The sequence below is a fragment of the Populus trichocarpa genome, chromosome 16, assembly GCF_000002775.5.
Source record: "Populus trichocarpa isolate Nisqually-1 chromosome 16, P.trichocarpa_v4.1, whole genome shotgun sequence".
In the NCBI taxonomy this organism is placed as follows: Eukaryota; Viridiplantae; Streptophyta; class Magnoliopsida; order Malpighiales; family Salicaceae; genus Populus; species Populus trichocarpa.
The window spans coordinates 1097415-1118382 of record NC_037300.2 but is presented as its reverse complement, the minus strand read 5'-3'; the positions used below and the strand labels follow the sequence as shown (position 1 = coordinate 1118382).

The window sequence follows — 20968 nt, the reverse complement described above, 5'->3', positions numbered from 1 at the left end:
CTCAAGGCAGAATCTCATAATTCTAACAGATCTGTCAGGTTCTTCATTTTTTGACTAGCACTGTTAGTTTCATTTTTAGTCTTTTTCTTCCTATTTTTCTTGTTGTGGTGGTTATAAGCCCCTTCCCTGTAGGCCTGAAATCTCTTACTATATTAAATAAATAAATAAAATCCGATCCCACGATCACCGGAAAAAACAAATATAAGCTTGACTGCTACCAGCAAGGCATACAAGACCATGTCAAGAAGTAAACATGAGAATATAATCATCAAGAACTATAGTAAACTCATGTGACTTGATATCTTTTTGGTTGTCTTTGCAAGAGATTTGGCTGGCGATCGAAAACAAAACGTGGATTTTGTTTGGAGTGTTGATAGTGTAATAAGTTCAAGAAGTACAAGTCAGGAATTATAGTGAACTAATTAACGCTAGGGATAAATCTGGTTCTGGAAGTGAGTTTTCGAAGAATTTCAGCTGTGACATCTCAGGCAGGAATAATGTTTCTGCTTTCTGGGCCTGTTGTTATTTTCTCGGACATGACATCTAGAATTATGGCTAGCTAAACATGGGCTGAAACTGTTGGATTTGAACTCTTTGGCTTGATTGACAATGTCCTCGTGCCCGCCCGCAGTGCATTAAATGAGCATTCAAGATTAAATCATTAAAGTTCGCCCTCGATCTTCCCTAGATTCAAAGTTCAAACATGAGACTTTCATATGGAAAATACAAGATTTATTTAGAATACCAACTGATATGGACACACTACAATCCGTGTTTTATCAGTAAGATATCTTAGACTGATCACAGTGGCTAGCAGGGTGTCCCGCCAAAATGTAAAATTGTGGCGCTAGCCATCCCCTTTCCCCGGTACAGTAAAGAAAATGTTTTGTCCTGTTGAGAATAATGAAAGTTGAACAACCATGAAGATTAATGCTTTAATTCAACAATGCCAAATCAATAGACACATAGCACCAACAACCAAATTGAAAACCATGGCTCAAGCTTGAGCGATGACTTAATTTCGTGACAGAAGAACTTCGTTTATAAGCTTGTCCAAATTCATGGATGATGTACCATTTGGAGCTGTGGCCTCCACTGCTAATTTTTTCCTCTCCATGGCTTGCTTCTTCATTTTCTTACCTTTCTCTCCCTCCATCAGCTCCCTTACAAGCGTCTTCACATTTTCTCTGTTGATATCATTATCAATCTCCATTCCAATTCCCCATTCACTGCATGCGTACCTACAATTTGTTTGTTGATCCCCGAAGAATGGGCAACAAAGCATAGGCACCCCCGAAGAAATGCTCTCAATTGTGGAACCCCATCCACAATGTGTTATGAAGCCTCCTATTGATGGGTGGTTAAGGACTTCTTCTTGTGGACACCAGTTAGCAATAAAGCCCCTCTCTTTAGTTTCTTCCATAAACTCTGCTGGAAAAATAGCTGACTGCCCAATGACCATGTCAGGCCTTATAATCCATACAAAAGAGTGGTTGCTTTCAGAAAGTCCCATTCCAAATTCAATAAGCTGTTCCTTATTCATGACTACTATACTGCCAAAATTCACATAAACCACCGATTTCGGTTTCTTGGAGTCAAGCCACTGGAGACATTCAGGCTCTTCTTTCCACAGGTTACATCCAATGGAATTTAGGTCATCTTCAGGTACTTGATTGAGAAGCAATTGAAGCGGGCCGATAGGATAAACACGAGGAAACATTGAGTAGAGAGCATTCAGAACTTCTTGCTCCAAAGCATCAAAACTATGTACAATAATAGCAGATGCTTTACAAGCTTTCTCAGCTGATTCCATCGTGTGGTTAAACCAACAATCATTGAGATCCATCCAACGAAAAAATCTCGGAAGATCTCTTACACGTATACCTATCATTCCAGGAATCCAGTCTATAACTTTGTTTAAGAAGTCATTTGTTAGAAAGCTGTCGTCTGCAAAACACAAAAAGTACAAAACAAAATTTGTTAAAGGAAATCAAGCACAGCATAGGAAATCAATCATAGAATAGAAAATCAAGTTTAGTCAAATACTGTAATTGAATCTTAATTATTTATTTCCTTAGTCATAGATAATTAGGCTTGATCACAGACAATAATATAGGATCTTGATGTTAAACCATCAATATAAATTGTAAACTTTGCTTACTCTGAAATAAAACAAGAAGATATCATTCTCTTCATGATATCAGAGCAATTAATCTAGGTATCAAAATAAAACACAAACCCTTTAGCCGACTTCCACGGGAGACGAAAACCAAGGAAGCACGTCTTTAGGCGCAAGATGGGATCATCCCAATCACCAGCTTTACCTTCACCATTCAGATCAACCTGACGTTGTCCTTGTGTCACAACCCTTGGTTGAAGACAACTATAGCACATGGAGCCAATCCATGACTATGGCGTTGACAATCAAAAACAAAATTGGATTAATAGATGGCTGGATGAAGAAGCCTGATGAAAAGAAACCAGATGAGCATCAACAATGGAATCGGTGTAATAGTTTGGTTAAAACTTGGCTGTTGGGATCTATGTCCAAAGATATTGCTATCAGCATCATCAATTGCAAGGATGCCAGACAAATGTGGCTTGATTTACAAGAACGATTCTCACATGTGAATGTGGTTCAATTATTTAATATCGAGAATGAAATTCACAATTGTGTGCAAGGCAACATGTCTGTGGGATCCTACTTCACAAAGCTGAAAGGTTTATGGGATGAGCGTGAAGCACTATGCACCTTTCCGACATGCACTTGTGGATCAATCAAGGAAGTGGCTGCATATCTGAACACACAGAAAACCATGAAATTCTTCATGGGTCTCAATGATTCGTACGTGGGTACCGTGTTCGTAGCAACACTCTGTTGCAGGATCCATTACCCACGGTAAACAAGGCATATTCACTGGTTCTTTGTCATGTGAAGCAATCAAAGGTGACAACCAGGAAAAGCCATGCTCAACCAGAGACTGTTGTCTTTGCTGTAAAGAATTCAAGCCATGAGACTGAAACTGAACAGAGATGCTCCAGATGTAACAGAACAAATCACACCACCAAGGATTGTCGCGCACATCTCAGATGCACTTTCTGCCGCTGGAAGGGACATACTGCAGAACATTGTCGCAAGAAGAAAGCAGTGACTGAAGTTGAGTTTAATGTGGTAATTTCTAATGGAAATCAAGTTGCATCACACATGAATGAAAGGAAGGAGATGAATTTTCCTTTCACAGCTGAAGAGTGCAAACAAATACTCGGTATGTTAAAAACTAAAATATCCTCTGCCAATCATGTTAGTAACTGTCCAACTAATGATGAGCTCTCAGGTAAAGATTTTTCACTCTTTTCTAATGGCAACAGAAGCACTTGGATTTTGGATAGTGGGTGCATGGATCATATGATTTATGATCAAAATCTGCTCGCATACTCAAGACCGGTTAATGGTTGCACTGTTGAATTACCAAATGGATCAATAGCACAAGTAACTCACATAGGCAGAGTTCATCTATCTCCTGATTTGATCCTTGATAATGTTTTGTGTGTCCCATATTTCCAATTGAATTTAATTTCCATTAGCAAACTAGCATTTGATTCTTCTTGCATAACCATTTTTCTAAGCCAATTTTGTGTGATTTAGGACCTACGTTCGGGGAAGATGATTGGGACAGGAATTGAAATGAAGGGTCTCTATTTTCTCGACCAAGCCAAGAAAGGAACATGCAACCATGCCAAAACTTCCAACCCGAACCTTTGGCATCAACGTCTTGGGCATCCCTCAACCAAAGTCTCTCCATTATTTCCTAAAGTTAATTCTTGTTCTAACGACAAGTGCTTGATTTGTCCGTTAGCAAAACAAATAAGACTTCCATTTTCTTCAAGTTTCATTACTACTATATCTCTGTTTGATTTAATTCATGTTGACATTTGGGGTGGTTATAAAGTTTCTTCTATTTTAGGTGCCAAATATTTTCTTACTATCGTTGATGATCACACTAGATGCACATGGATTTACCTTATGAAACACAAATCCGATACTAGGGATATTCTAGTCAACTTCATCAACATGGCTGAAAATCAATTTAATTCCAAAGTCAAAATGATTCGTAGTGATAATGGTCTTGAATTCAAGCTTGAAAGCTTTTACGCTCACAAAGGTATCATTCATCAAACCAGTTGCATTAATACTCCATAACAAAATAGCGTTGCCGAACACAAACATAGGCATTTGTTAAATATGGCACGTGCCTTCTTCAAGCCGGTCTTTCTAATCAATTTTAGGGTGACGCTATTCTTGCTTCCGCTTATCTTATAAATCAAACACCAACCCCCATTCTCCACGAAAAAACACCATATGAAAAAATATTCAACACAGTTCCTAATTACTCACACTTAAGAGTATTTGGTTGCTTATGTTTTGTTTCCACCCATGCACAAAGTCGCTCCAAATTTGATCCTCGAGCATCTCGGTGTATCTTTCTTGGATATCCTTATGGGAAAAAGGGGTATAGAGTTTTTGATCTAGCTAAACAAAGAATAATAGTCTCCAGGGATGTCGTTTTCTTTGAATCCATATTACCTTTTCTTACACCTGCATCACATACTAATCCTGATGCCACATCATTTTCACCTCCCACTCCCACTCCATCCTTACCTTTCGACATAGATTTTGCACCCCCCCCCTCCAATTACATGTCCTGCACTCACCAGCTCACCCAATTCCCAGACACCTCCTTCCACCAGCTCATATACCCCTCCAGCTCCCCTCACAGAGTCTTCATATCCCCTTATAGAGTCTCCATCTCCAGCCACCCCTATCCCTCAACTACCTGATTTATCTCCCATACAGACCCACTCCTCCCATGTGCCCATTCCTCCCCTTCGTCGTGGCAGTCGTTCTATTACCACTCTTTCATACTTGCAAGATTTTCATCTCGCTATGACTCTCCCTTCAAGGCCTGACCCGACATCCTCCACGAACATGGTTCATACTTCAGGTACTGCTTATCCCCTCTCTACTTATTTATCTTACACTCACCTTTCTCCCCATCACAAGGCTTATACTGCTCAACTCACCCTCCTCAAAGAACCCACCAGTTTTTCACGGGCTGTTCAACATCCTTAGTGGCGTGAGGCCATGCACCATGAGATAGTTGCTTTACAGGCCACTAGGACTTGGAGTTTGGTACCATTGTCATCCCATAAACAGCCAATCAGTTGCAAGTGGTTATACAAAATCAAGTTAAAGGCTGATGGGATAGTAGAACGATATAAGGCATGGCTGGTGGCTAAGGGCTACAACCAAGTTGAAGGCGTTGATTATCAGGAAACGTTTGCTCCTGGAGCCAAGATGGTCACTGTCCGCATCTTACTTAGTGTGGCAGCTTTGCGTGGTTAGCATTTACATCAGTTAGATGTCAACAATGCATTCTTGCATGGTTACTTGGATGAGGACGTTTACATGACTTTCCCTCCTGGCTTCGGGCGAAAGGGGAAGACACGCGTTTGAAAACTTTATAAATCCCTGTATGGCTTAAAACAAGCTTCTAGACAGTGGTTTATCAAGTTGTCCGGTGCACTTAAGGCTGTAGGATTCCATCAGTCTCTGTCTGATTATTCCTTATTCGTCTGAAGCCATCATGGTAACTTTCTAGCATTACTGATATATGTTGATTATGTGATATTAGCTGGGAATAATTTCCAGGACATAGAGAACACCAAACTTTTCTTCTCCAAGCAATTCAAACTTAAAGACTTGGGGCAATTTAAATACTTTCTTGGCATCGAGGTTGCAAGATCACGACATGGCATCAGTCTGTCATAGAGAAAATACGCACTCGATATTCTGGATGATACGGGGTTTTTGGGTGTCAAGCCATATCGATTTCCTTTGGAGCAAAATGTGTCCCTAACACAATCCGATTGAAAGCTTTTGGAGGATGGATCAACATACAGGAGGTTAATTGGCAGATTACTCTACCTGACTATAACTAGACCGGATTTGACTTATGTTGTGCATATCTTAAGTCAATTCATGGACAAGCCCCGACAACCCCATTTGGACGCGGCTTATAAAGTGCTCAAATATATCAAACAAACACCTGTGCAAGGCATCCTGTTGCTGTCCACAGGTGCACTTCAGTTACGAGCATTTTGTGATGCTGATTGGGCTCGTTGTAAGGACACGAGAAGATCAGTTACTGGTTACTGCATTTTACTTGGAGAGGCACTAGTTTCTTGGAGAACCAAGAAACAGACAACAATATCAAGTTCAAGTGCAAAGGCTGAATATTGCTCCATGGCTACTACATGCTGCGAAATTACATGGCTGAAAAACATTTTGAAGGACTTACAGATAAATCACACATAACCAGTAACTTTGTTCTGTGATAATCAAGCAGCAATGCATATATCATCGAATCCCATCTTTCATGAGCGAACCAAGCATATAGAAATAGATTGTTATTTGATACGTGAGAAAATTCAAGTAAGAATGATTCAGACAGCCTACATTCAAATTACACACCAACCAGCAAACTTGTTTACTATGCCTTTAAGCTCCACACAGTTTGAGACTTTACTTAGCAAGTTGGGTGTAATTAACATACACTCCAACTTGAGGGGAAGTGTTAAAGGAAATCAAGCACAGTGTAGGAAATCAAGTTTAGTCAAATACTGTAATTGAATCTTTAATTATTTGTTTCCTTATTCATAGATAATTAGGCTTGATCACAGGCAATAATATAGAATCTTGATGTTAAACCATCAGTATAAATTATAAATTCTACTTACTCTGAAATAAAACAAGAAGATATCATTCTCTTCAAAATTACATTTAGCTTTATCTTTTGTTACTAAATTGCAATCCAGATATTAACAACCCCGAAATGGTGATAAACAGTGGACCTTCATACCTTTAATTGGTGCAAGACCTTTTTCTTTGAGTGGACGAAGTTGTTTGAAGCACATGAAGCAACAAGCAGAGGCAGTTTGAAATAGTGCAATAGGTATTCCTCGCTCTTCAGCAGTTGCGATAGTGAATAGCAAGAAATCCGACACGATGCATGTTACTGGGGGCACATTAGAAGTGGCTGTCTCATTGAGCTTGTTAAGTAGGTCACTCATGAATGGAGCCATTGAGTTGTTCTTGATAGCCTCAAAAAGTGCAAGGATATCTTGGGAAGCATCAATATCCAAATGAGGGAGCCCATCTGGAATGTTTTCAAATCGAAAGTCAAGCAAACCGTTGAGGGAATTAGGACCTCTAGATTTAAGTAAGCGTCTATATATGGTTATATTCAGTATTGACAAAGGTTATGTGAAAACCTCTGTGATGAAGTAGTTTGGCTAGTTTTAGCATAGATTTTATACGGCTTTGAAATGGAAGTGGGATAAGAACTGCATGGGGCTTATCAGCCATAGCTTTAGCAAATTAGGAGCAACAGAGAATAGTGGAGAGACTCTGGTGTTTTGGAGCAGAGCTATTGAGACCACAATCTCTGGTGTTTTGGAGCAGTAGTTCTATTGAGACCACAAATGTTTTTATTCTTTTCTTTTGAAATGTAATAAAGTAAAAAGTTCTGCAGTGGAAATTTTCAAACACAATTAATCACATAATAATACAAATATATATAAAAAAAAAAGAGGAAATGAAATTAAAATCAGTTGAATAACAGCTCATTGATTGAGATGAGCAGGAACCATGGAGGACCACTTCAATTGATTCTTCAGAAAACAACAGACAACTTTTGAGGGGAAATGCATCCCCTAGACCTCCTGTATCATCTCATGAACCATGGAGGACCACTTCCATTGATTCTTCAGAAAACTACAGACAACTTTTGAGGGGAAATGCATCCCCTAGACCCATGTATAAAGCATAAAAATGGTTGATGCATGATACTGGTAAAAATTAATGAGTAATGCTACTCCGAATACATATTAGGAAAATTATTATTCATTTATCAAAACCTGAAAAAAGGGATGTCAATCCAAATACCTCATAATTCACAAAATAAAATCTAATCAGAGAAAAAGATGGAAAGAGTTGCCAGTCAAGACAGGAACCTTGTATACCAGGAGAGGTTTCCCATTAAAGAAGTTACTATATAGGAAGACAAGACTTGTCCTTTCTTTTGTGGTCTTACAGCTAGGTAAAAACGTAAAATCTCCAGGTCGAAGGTTCAAATTTCTGTTTAAACATGCACATGCCTAACATAGAGCAAACAAGTTACGGAGGGGAAACATAGGCTCTTAAACCCCCCTCCCCCATTATTAAGAAATGTCTGCAAGTGCGAGAGAAATTTACTACATTTAATTTAGGACTTTCAGTTCCCTTAATCTAACAGAACATTTCTTATGCGTTGCCTTCGCAATTTATTACAGTTACAGCAGAATACCCCATTACAGAATTTGTATGTAAGGCCCGACTGAAACATTCTCCAGCAAGTGCATCCCGCTTGATGGTCCTGAACACTGGACACCATGACAACTCTCTTCACTTCCAATGGACAGGCGGGATCAAAAGAAAAGGGAGAGTTTATCCTGTACAATCTATCCCCTAAGCTTTAACTTTTTCCAGGAATTACGACTTAGAGCACCAAAATAAAGCTCCTTGGAAGAATAAAAAAGATAAAAAGACTTCCCAGTCACCATCTCCCATGTATATTTTCCTTCCACCATAATACACATTTATGCATATGACTATAAGTCTTAACAAGATGAGAGTCCTGGATAATCCTTTGTGTTGGTGGGAGAAACCACTGGTGGTGGCTTTGAAACACTCAGAGGGTATAAAACACACTGTTTTATTTCAACAATAAAAGGCTTACAAAGATTAAACAAAAGCTTTGAATACACTCCCTCTTTCTTTCTCTCTAGTGTTTCTTTCTTCTCTTTCCACACAGAATAACATCCACTTAGCTACCTATTTATACACAAATTCAAAACAAGATATTTCAACCTTCAAGTGTGAAGGCGGCTGGCGGCATACAGCTGGTGGCTGGCGGCTGGGCGGTTGCAAGTGGTGGTTGGGCGGTGACATCTGGTGGCTGCAAGTGGTGGTTGCCTTCCTTGACCTTCTAGATTGATTGAGTTTAATACAACAAATCCCCCCTTTAAACTCAATCGAGGGATGTCATGCCAAGCATGAACTTCAATCTGGTAAATATTTCTCCCTTCAATGGTTTTGTAAAGATATCTGCAATTTGATCATTTGTGTTGCAGGATATCAATTCAACTTCTTTGTTCTTCACATGTTCTCGGATGAAGTGATGACGTGTATCAATGTGTTTACTTCTTTCATGATACACCGGGTTCTTGGCTAATGCAATCGCTGATCGATTATCAATATAAATCTCTGTGGGATCTTCTTGAGGAAATCCCAAATGCTTCAGCATATTTCTTAACCATATTAAATGGCATACAGCTGAGTTGGCAGCAACATACTCAGCTTCACAGCTTGATAACGTTACTATCGATTGCTTATTGGATGACCAAGTGAAAGATGTATTTCCCATAAAAAAGACAAACCCTGTTGTGCTTTTCCTTTCATCCAGATCTCTACCCCAATCACTATCCGAGTAGCCAACAAGATTGAAGTTTTTGCTTGAGGTATAAAACATACCTTCATTTATTGTGCCTTTGATGTAGCGAAGAATTCTCTTGGTTGCATTCAAATGAGACTGGTCTGGTGTCTCCATGTATCTGCTGATAAGTCCAACTCCGTAGAGTATATCCGGTCTGGTACATGTCAAGTACCTTAAGCTTCCTACTAAGCTTTTGAAGTAAGTTGGATCAACATTTCCAACTTTACTCTTCCTCAATTCTACTCCATTCTCAACTGGAGTTGATACCGGATTGCAGCTTTCCATCTTGAACCTTTCAAGAATGTCTTTGGCATAACTGCTTTGGGATACAAAAATCCCTTCTTCTTTCTGCACCACTTCTAAGCCAAGAAAGTGTGCCATCAGACCAATGTCTGTCATCTCAAACTCTTGTACCATGCTTTTCTTGAAGGCTTCAAACATGGTAGGGTTGTTGCCGGTGAATAGCAAATCATCAACATATAGGCACGCAAATAATATGCTGCCATCTGCTTCTTTCTTCACATATATTGCGTGTTCATATGGACATTTTTCAAATCCATATTCTTGAAAATACCTGTCAATTCTGGTATTCCAAGCACGCGGAGCTTGCTTCAAACCGTAGATGGCTTTCTTCAACTTGTATACTTTGCTTTCATTTTCAGCTTCAATGTATCCAAGTGGTTGTTCAACATAGATTTCTTCTTCTAGGAAGCCATTCAGAAATGCTGACTTCACATCGAGTTGATAGATCTTCCATCTATGTTGTGCAGCTAGTGAGATCATCAGTCTGATTGTCTCTAGTCGGGCTACTGGAGCAAATACTTCTCCATAGTCAATGCCTTCTCTCTGTTTGTAGCCTTTTGCCACTAATCTTGCTTTGTATCTTTGTACTTCTCCTTTTGCATTCTTCTTTGTCTTGTAGACCCATTTGACACCTATTGCTTTCTTGTTTTCTGGTAGATAAGTCAGCTTCCAGGTATCATTCTTTTCAATGGCATGTATTTCTTCATCCATTGCTTATATCCACTTCTCTTCTGTCACAGCTTCATTGAAGCTAAGTGGGTCATTATCTGCAAAGAAACAAAATAGAGTTGTATCTTCCATGACTTGCGTGGCATCGTACAACTCGTCTAGATTTCTCATCCTTCTTGATCCTTCTGATGAGGATGCTGATGATGGTGTTAATGATGATTCTGGTGTGTTTCTCCTGTTGAATACAGGGAATCTGTGTACCGGACTTTGTGGCTCATCTGCCGGTAATATCGGACCTTCTGCAAGTACTGGTGGTACTTCCACTTCATCTTCAAGGATCAAATCAGTGTTGATCCATTTGACTGCTTCTTGGTCATCCTTCCATTGCCAAGTTTTATCTTCTTCAAAGATAACATCTCTACTCATAATTACCTTCTTTGTGATGGGATTATACAGCTTGTATCCCATCCTTCTCTCACCATATCCGACAAAGATGCATTTCTCGCTTTTATCATCGAGTTTGGTCCTTCTTGCATCTGGGATCTTTGCATATGCCACACAACCAAAGACTCGAAGATGAGTAACACTTGGTTTGTGACCACTCCATGCTTCTTGTGGAGTGACAGCTTGCAAACTTTTGGTTGGGCAGCGATTCAGTAGATACACTGCACATGATACAGCTTCAGCCCAGTATTGTTTGGGCAGCTTCTTTGCTTTGAGTAGACTTCTTGCCATGTCAAGAATCGTTCGATTCTTTCTCTCAGCTACACCACTCAGCTGTGGTGTATAAGCTGGTGTTGTCTGATGTCTGATGCCTTGTTGTGTACAAAAGGCTTCAAAGTCATTTGCTGTATATTCTCCACCTTGATCAAATCTCACGGTTCTGATCTTATAGCCACTTTGCTTCTCAACAATTGCTTTAAAATCTTTAAAACAATTGAACACTTCTGACTTCCTCTTCAGAAAGTATATCCACGTCTTTCTGCTAAAATCATCAATGAAAGTGAGGAAGTACCTATTTTGTCCAGTCGACATAGGCTTTATGGGACCACACACATCTGTGTGCACTAACTCCAGTGGCCTCTTTGCTTTCCAGTTGACTTCTTTGGCAAAACTAGATCTGTGATGTTTGCTGAGGACACAACTCTCACAGACTTCATCTGGATGATCAATGTGGGGCATACCTTTGACCATCTTCTTGCTTGCTAACATCTTCAGACTTGTGAAATTCAGATGTCCAAGCCTTAGGTGCCAAAGCCACTCTTCACTGTTGGTAATGGCACTCAAACACTTTGCTGCATCATATTGGATGTTTAAAGGAAACATCTTATTCTTGGACATTTTCACATAGGCAATTAATCTCCAAAGGTGACTAGACCTTGTATGGTCTCATCTAGATCGCCAAATAGATCTCGTTGGCCACACATGTGATTGCTGGCTCCAGAATCAAGATACCAAATATTCTCTTGATTCTTGTCAAGTCCTTGTTGGACAAATAATGCAGCTGCTCCTCTGCTATTGGCATCCTCCTCTGCATAGTTGGCATGCTCACGTACCTCTAATGGAGCTTTCCCTTGACATTCAGTGCTATAGTGCCCAAATTGATTGCAATTATAACACTGGATATTCCTCTTGTCACGGTTATTGTAACCGCCTCTTCTTCCTCTAGGAGTGAATGCTTGTTGTCCTCGACCTCCACTGGTGGTGTTTCTACCACCTCTTCCTCTAAAGCTTGTATTCCAAGATCCTCTTCCTTGAAATCGCTGAAATCCTCCTCGTGTTTGTTGACTTCTTCCTCGAGTGGTATATCCACTTGTTGAAGTCTCCCCTTGCTCATATCTGTCTTTGAGAGACAACTTTGCTTGTAAGACATGCTCAATTGCCTTATCTCCATTTCTTTTTACAATCTTTTGCTCATGAGCTTGCGAAGAACTCATAAGCTCATCCACCATCAACTTGTCCACTTCTTTGGACTCTTCAATAGCGACAACAACAAAATCAAATTTTGGATCTAGGGATCTCAAAATTTTCTCAGTAATCCGAGCATCTATGAGGGCTTCTCCATTTCTTCTCATCTGATTGACTATCACCATAATTCTTGTGTGATAGTCAGAAATAGATTCTGAGGCCTTCATTTGCAATAATTCAAACTCACCTCGCAAAGATTGGAGACGAATCTTCTTGATTATGTCAGCACCTTTGTATTTTTGTTGGAGAGCTTCCCAAATTGCTTTTGATGTTTCTGCGGAAGCAATGATCTCAAATATTGCTTCATCAAGACCTTGATAGATGATGGTCTTTGCTTTGTTGTCCTTCTTTCTATTTGCTTTGAGGACTTGTTTTTCTGCCTCTTGTAGAGTCTCTTCTGCTTCTTTGGACTCTGGTTCATCATAACCATATTGCACAATCTCTATACACTCTTGTGAACCAAGAAATGCCTTCAATCTGATGCACCAACTATCATAGTTGTCTTTGGTTAGCTTCGGGATGAGTGTATGTGCATTTTCTGTAGTCATTTTGCTCCTTGAATGACTATATCTCCTTTGGGAGTTGAATTTGGCAAAACGGACACTATAGATCGATCCGAAATGGTCCAAATAGTAGGGAACGGGTCTGACTTTGTTGAAAATGGGTCAGAAATGGGCTGAACCGGTCTGAAAACCGATTCTGGACGTCGGGCGGTTCGCTGGGGTTGAACCGGGAATATTCTGCGGAATATTCTATTGGCTCGGCGCGGCTTGTTGCGGCACGGCTCACGGCTCGGCTCGGGATCAGTTTGGAGGCTCGGCTCGGCGCGAATATGGCGTGCGTGTGGCTCAGTCGTCTTCAACCTCTGGCGCGACTGGGTGCGACTGGGCTACATTTACCGGAATTTCAGGCGGTGCATGTGGATCACCGAGGGCTCCGATGACGCTGATTTTTGCACCAGTGAGTTCGTATGGATGAGATCTACACTGTGGAATGATCAAAACTTGTTTTTGACAAATTTGAAAATTCGGGTATATCCCAAAACTTTTCTGTTTTCTGACGAACAGGGCTCTGATACCAATTGTTGGTGGGAGAAACCACTGGTGGTGGCTTTGAAACACTCAGAGGGTATAAAACACACTGTTTTATTTCAACAATAAAAGGCTTACAAAGATTAAACAAAAGCTTTGAATACACTCCCTCTTTCTTTCTCTCTAGTGTTTCTTTCTTTTCTTTCCACACAGAATAGCATCCACTTAGCTACCTATTTATACACGAATTCAAAACAAGATATTTCAACCTTCAAGTGTGAAGGCGGCTGGCGGCTGGCGGCTGACGGCTGGCGGCATACAGCTGGTGGCTGGTGGCTGGCGGCTGGGCGGTTGCAAGTGGTGGTTGCCTTCCTTGACCTTCTAGATTGATTGAGTTTAATACAACACTTTGAAGGAAACTATTAGAAAGATAAAGATGAACCCTTAAAAAACCTGACTCAATAAAGGTGAATCTATGCCACTTCCAAGCTCCAAACCACATTAGTTCCATTTCCATGTCCAAATTTGCCGAGAGATTGATGTAAACAGATTGGCCATCCAGTTGCAATATCTTTAATTCTTTCCTCGGTCAACTCCTCACTGATTCAGAGTTTATGTGACCACTATTCCCTGGATGTGCACTCAGGCCAGTAATGGTATTGCGTTGCTGCCCAAAATGTCTTAAAAGTTCCATCTGGCGTTCATTCGTATGAGGAAGGCAAGCTCTTAAAAGCTCAACAGGCATTTCTCGTTTTGTTGCTGCACGCACCTCTGAATCAATACCTTCTGCGCTAGGTGGTGTCTTTGCATAGACTGATTGCAGTATAGTGTCATATTTAATCAGGCAGTACTTCATAAGAAGATCAAAAAATTCATCAAATGATGCCTGCTAGAGAGCAAAATTGGGCATACCACAGTTGGGAGAAGCCTGGGGACCATGTAATAGTTTACTAGCTCTTTCAAGAAGACACTTCAAAATAACTGTGGCTCCATCCCCAGCAGGGCTACCAAGAGGCCGAAATGGTGGCTGCTCTGAAGAACAAACTATGGCTACAAGGCAAGCACTCAATGCATGAAGATCCATGCCACTTACACATGCAGAAACTGTCTTTGTGAGATTTGTAGTTGTGTCAGCTGCTCCCGTATCTGAGGGAATGCCACCAAACAAAAACCTCAAGTGACGGAAAATAGCCATGCAGACAACACGGGTGAGTTCACTCCCGGGATATAGAAGCTGAAGAAACTTGCAGATGAGCTTTCGACCCTTGGGAAGTGATACTAACCGCAGGAACACAATGTCATCCTTTGAGGCAAGTCCAGCAGTTTTGCCAGTTTGGCCAAGTGGGTCAACAAGCTGAAGTGACGCTGCCAATCCTTCAAGCAAGTTCTGCCGCCTACGCCTGAGCTGAGCCCCACCATCTTAGGGCTGATTACACTGCAGGAAACGGTCAATGTCATCTACATCAAGAAGAAGAGACAGGCTATCTTCAATGGTGATTCTAGCTGCAAGCATAGGTTCCTGTTCCAAAGGCCTCTCAGACATTTGTTCAGAGTTTCCATCACCAGAACCAGGAGGATCAACTTCAAGAAGGGGATGAGGACTCCGTATGGAAAGGAGGGGCATCTTCCCGAGAGCATCAAAATGGAGATGAGAATGCTGGTCTGCACTGTTACGAGATCGAGAAGGTAGCTCCTTCAAGTGAGACGGGCAGAAATTGTTTTTAGTTCTCGACCCGGTAGATCTTTTGGCAAGAGAAGCTTGGTGGTAGTAATCGTCTATATATGGGTCATTGCTATGAGTAGCAGCATGCTGCATTTTCAGAATACTCTCGATTTCATCAGCTGTCATATGCTTGGATCGGAATTGCACCAGCCACCATCACTTTTCTGACTACTAGTGTCAGAGCCTTGTGAAAAGCGCCGGTTTCTTTGGGATGATTTATGTTTTTGTTCCCTGATATGTAATGATGAAGGATGTGCATTAAAGAGTTGAGATTGCATTGCTGCAAAACGAGCCAAAGATGGTTGAACTGAAGGGTGCAGTCTCTGCTGTTGCAATTGCTGCTGTGGTGACATTAATTGGGAAGACAATAGGCCATTTTGATGCGATAATTGTTGTTGCAGTATACTCTGTAAGAGCCTAGACTGATCTACATGTAATAAGCCAGCATGATTAACCCAATGTTTTTGTGGCCTGTTAATAAAAGAAAGGCCAGGAGACGTGATCTGGGCCAGATTTCCACCATAATGTAACCCATGCTGTAAACCAGCCAGATGAAGATTAGAGTTGGACAGAGGAGACAGATTCGGGGCAGACAAGTGTGACTGCAGTCCACCAGCACGAGAAGCAACATTAAGGTGGTGTGGCGAACAACCAGGAGGAGGGAAAGATGCGAAATTTGATTTGGGTACAGGAATTGGTTCACTTGAGAAGTGCTGAAGCTGTTGTGGCTGCTGGGGATATGAGGAAGTTCTGTACAAAGTTTTTGATTCTGAGAAACAAGCAGAAGAAGGTTGGGGCTGTGATGACCATCTCTTGCTATCCTGAGAATTTTCTGCATTAAACATTTGTTGATCTAACCAACTCGTAAACTCTCCATCTTGTGCCCAATCAGTGGCAGATGAGCCTGAAAAAGAAAATGCTATTAAATATCATGGCAGAAGGTATACTTAGACACCGCCATTGAAGTAACACTGACCTAAAAAAATTATATGCCACACTGCAAACTAATAACTATGGTATAATAGAAAGTGGAAATATATCAATATTAATCATCAAATAAAGTTATAGGAACTACATCTTATTTTGCACACTGGGAAACACCACAGAAATCATTTGCACTAGTTGCCAGCATGTGATGAGAAGTGCGCATATACCCAAAATATCTTATTACTTCTTTCAGTTAAGAAACCGGGGGACAAGCAACCATCTGGCACAGCAAAATTGTTCATACTAATTGCCGCAAAGTGATATGATGGATGTACCAGAAGTTCATGAGACTGACTAAATCAATCTCAAAATGGTTAGCAGAAACCAAAAAAATAAATAAATTAAGTTTAGCCAAGAAGCCACTCCATCTTATTGATGGGAATGACTTCTGACCTGCATACATATGTAAGGACTCCTGCTAAAAATATCTGACAAATTATCAGGCTTATAGAAAAAACTCAATAAAGTCAGAAAGACAATCATGAAATGCTTCGTAAATTAAATAAAATGGAGAAGAAAACTCAGGTAATAATTCACTTTCAAGCCGACAATAAAGAATGAAAGCATTTCTATTCAATAATACTTTTTGGCTCACAAATAAGCTGACAACAATTATATGAGAATCAAACCTCCCCATTCACATGGTCGTATAAAATGCTCAGCACTCAGAAAGCAAATTTACAGAATAATAAGTCTAGTAAACTTCTTGATTTAGTGCAACAAGATAATGTAAACAAAAAGTAACAGTTGAACTCACTTTCTCTCGAAAAGGATCCAGATCCTCTGTCACCAATAACTCCTGGATTCATGGGTCCAGTTACAACTCGGTTCAACTGTGTAGGTGGACAACAAATTCACAATCCAACGAAAAAAATTAGAAAGCATCCCTCAAACAGGTTGGAAAAGATACCAGAGGCAAGATGATTATAAACAATAGTAGAAGAGAATATAGAGAGCAGTATCCTAGAAGAATAATGTGATATAATGACAAGAGCTCATCCTAACTTCCCTAGCTTGGGCCTGACCTGCTCAAGGGAAGTATTTGATTATTGTTGCTCATCTCAAAGTTAATGTTAGACCAGCAAATGCTTATGATGGCAGTTTCAGGTTTAGAAACCAAAACTCATCTAACAGAAAATGCATGTTCAGTTCATAAGCTCTGAGGCAGTTCATAGAGAATCTTGGCCTTCCTCATTTGACCTCCTCAATGCATACATGTGCTACATAGAACTCATTTGGCAGAGTTTTTCAGTTATTTTTCCAAACCGAGATGATAGACAGAAATTAGCTTTTGATGAATTAAGCAAGGTTGGAAAGGGGAAGAGTGCTACATCTTGTGTGTAGTAGTTGTACTGAAATTCACTGAGGTATAGATGATAGGTGATCTACTACTTCTGGTTACTTTAAATTGTGGAGTTGCCTAAGATTCGATGTGAGGATCAATTGGCTGACATTCTTACAAAAGCAGTCTCAAATCAAGTGTTTTCAAAGCTTTTAGACAAGTTGGGCATGTGTAACATCTATGCATCAATTTGAGAAGAAGTGTTGAGATTTTATCTTGTCTAATCAGGGATTGTGTTGGTATATGATTCTATATTTGTTTCTTGAATTAGAAAAATTGATTATGTAATTAGTTTCTAGATTTCCTTGTATATTTAGTTTCTTGTTTTGATATAGGTTTGTATCCTATAAATTGTATCATTTATATTCAATCAATACAATAAAAAATACAATTCCGAAAACAAACAATGTTGTGTGTTGATTGTTTTTCCTAAATAATGCTGTACTTGTAGTAATTTTACCAAAGGACAAGAGAGACCGTTCGAGGGATTTGTGCCCGTTCAAGAGACCACTTATTTAATTTATGAAACGACGAGGCATAAGTAATTAAATCTTGATAACATAACAATGTCTAATTAGTCGGTTATATATATATATAATAACTAAGTTATATGGATAGTCTGAATCGATGGAACAGGGTTAAGTCTGAGAAGATACCTGAGTTTCGTGAAGCAACAACACTGATGTTGGAGATGGAGAGTCTTGGAGACAGCCAGCTTGGAAGCTGTAAAACTGCTGGCTAATTTATGGCTACACGCAATCGATCACTTGATTAAAAAGGGAAAAGCCCTTTTGTTTATAGGGCGGTGACGCTGGCTAAACGCAAGCCCTATTTTGCTAGTGGCACCCTGCATGGAAGGTAACTTGGCAGCCATTGCTACGCAAGGAATAAATTTATCTAAAGCCATTCATTTGGCTCAGTTTACTCAGTATACTAATATTTTTGGGATTTAACTATACATTTGAATTCTCTATTTACTTATTTTAATTTATAACATAACAAAAATTATAATATCCCTTAACCTGTAAGGTTGGATGAAAGGACATACGTATACTTTATGGCATTTGATTAAAAAAAAAAAAGAATTGACATTTGTATTATTTATGTTTTTTTTTTTTAAGGAATTGCCTTCTGTCCAGAGCAATTGTGTAGTTATCATGCCACACATAACAGCTAATAACATGGATAAACAGCAGACACAATCATTTTAATAATTAATAAAGACAACTTGCATGGATCTACTCTTTATGGTTTTTAAAGAGTTTTTTATTTGAAAATATATTAAAATAATTTTTTTATTATTTTAATATTAACACAATAAAATTATAAAAAACACTAAAAAAAATAACAATTTGATATTTTTTTCAAGCTAAATACATTTTTAAAAAACACGTGAAAGTAAAAGCTTTCGCATTTCTAAACGGGCTTGTTTGGAAATACAGTAAAGATTATTTTTCAAAATATTTTTTTATTTGAAAATACATTAAAATAATATTTTTTTTATTTTTTAAAATTTATTTTTAATATCAACACATAGAAACAGTTTAAAAATACTAAAAAAATAATTTAAAATTAAAATATATAAAAAAAAGGTTAGACCACAGTGTGCATGTTTGCAATTATGTCAATCCCACCGCTTTAGATTATTTTGATTTGCTGATATTAAAATATTTTAAAAAAATAAAAAATGTATTATTTTAATATATTTTCAAATAAAAAAACTTTAAAAAATAATATGACTACACTGAAAAACACTATCTTGTGTTTAAGAGTATGGTAATAGTTGCAGTTCAAAATGTTTTTTGCTTAGAAATGTATCAAAATAATTTTTTTTTATTTTTTAAAAGTTATCTTTAACATCAATACATTAAAATGATTTGAAAATATATAAAAAATAATTCTCAATAACTTTTTTTAAAATTTAAAAAAAAAACATAATTTAACCGGATCCCCAAACACTTATTAAATATCATCCATTGGCCTATTAGCCCCAGTTGTTCATCATCCATGAATGTAGACACGTTGGTGACGGAAGTCCTTTCATGACGGAATAAAAAAAAAAGTTTCATATAAACAAAGTGTTGTTTTCAAGGCGAGTAGTGTCGATAGGTTGTTCAATAATATTGCATGTAAACGTATACGATACCCTAGGCTTTTCTAATATAAATTATTGCTAAATATTATGGCTGGCTACTGTAACACTGTAAAGCCAACGGTTTAATAAATTATTTTGTCTCTGGTTTTTGTTTCTATAAGTTGTCTTCATCTGTTTGCTTTTGATTCTTCCGCCAAGTTTGGCTTATTGTCCGCATATTTTGGCTCATGAGGAGAAAATAATTTAAGGATTGGAATAAACAAAACATGTGTGTTTCAGATTTCCTTGCATTAATTTGACAAGATTAAAGATCAGACAATGACTCCAAAATTAAGAGAACATCTGTTGCAATACTGGTCACTATTAAAAGTTCCACAGATTGAGGGTTAATTATAACTCAATCACAAAATTTTATAAGAAAAATTAATTAATCCATGCGATATCAAGAATAAACAAAACAATCCCTTGTCAACCATGTTTAATTTAGCAGTGTTTTATCCTTCAAAATTGATAGATATAAGTCGGTGATGGGTGTGTTCACTTTAACATAGAATAGCAGAAACTCAAGTAGCAGAGGAAATAGAGAAAGAAAGAGCGAGCTCGAGGCATGACTTGTATAATTTTAGCTGATCATAAGCCTCATGCAGTATGTCTCCCTGCCCCAGCTCAAAGCCACATAAAGTCAATGCTTAAACTAGCAAAACTACTACATTACAAAGGTTTTCACATCACCTTTGTCAATACTGAGTTTAACCATAAACGCTTACTTAAATCTAGAGGATCTGATTCCCTGAAAGGTTTGCCCGACTTTCAGTTCGAATCCATTCCTGATGGCCTCCCTCCCTCGGATGAGAATGCCACCCAAGATTTGCCTGGACTTTGTGAAGCTGCCAGGAAGAACTTGTTGGCGCCATTTAATGACCTGCTAGACAAGCTGAATGACACAGCATCACCTGATGTTCCGCCAGTGACTTGCATCGTCTCTGATGGTTTCATGCCAGTCGCTATCGATGCTGCAGCGAATCGCGAAATTCCTATTGCGTTGTTCTTTACTATCTCCGCTTGCAGCTTCATGGGGTTTAAACAATTTCAAGCACTCAAAGAAAAAGGTCTTGCACCACTAAAAGGTACGGACAAGGAATTCAAGTTTCTCTTGACCAATTAACTATGTTCTTTTTTTTTAATATAAATTCTTTGTAATATGCTCGAGTACATGTTCATCCATGTACACATAATTGTGAGTATTTCCATGTTCCC

At 38.9% G+C, this 20968-nt stretch overlaps 2 protein-coding genes across 14 annotated transcripts in view; one reads left to right on the top strand and one right to left on the bottom strand.

Moving 5' to 3' along the window:
• The window catches only part of LOC18110480 (7-deoxyloganetin glucosyltransferase), a 91175-nt gene that overhangs the window by 62481 nt on the left and 7726 nt on the right, over positions 1–20968 (top strand). For 2 of the 10 annotated variants that reach the window (XM_052447759.1, XM_052447757.1), the window contains exon 2: positions 20509–20838. The exons of 7 other annotated variants lie outside the window; for them this stretch is intronic. In XM_052447759.1, coding sequence (XP_052303719.1) covers positions 20509–20838 — 330 coding nt within the window. The remainder of the gene's footprint in view (positions 1–20508; positions 20839–20968) is intronic. One more of the 10 variants, XM_052447756.1, reaches the window with a different exon arrangement.
• LOC18110473 (7-deoxyloganetin glucosyltransferase-like) overlaps positions 918–20968 on the bottom strand; it is a 36673-nt gene continuing 16622 nt past the window's right edge. The window contains exons 2-3 of one of the 4 annotated variants that reach the window (XM_052447767.1): positions 6921–7268; positions 918–1947 (exon numbers count right to left, since the gene is read on the bottom strand). In XM_052447767.1, the coding sequence (XP_052303727.1) occupies positions 1016–1947; positions 6921–7268 (1280 nt within the window). In that variant the 3' untranslated portion in view covers positions 918–1015. Of the gene's footprint in view, positions 1948–6920; positions 7333–20968 lie in introns of all 4 variants that reach the window. The other 3 variants (XM_052447768.1, XM_052447770.1, XM_052447769.1) reach the window with 3 other exon arrangements.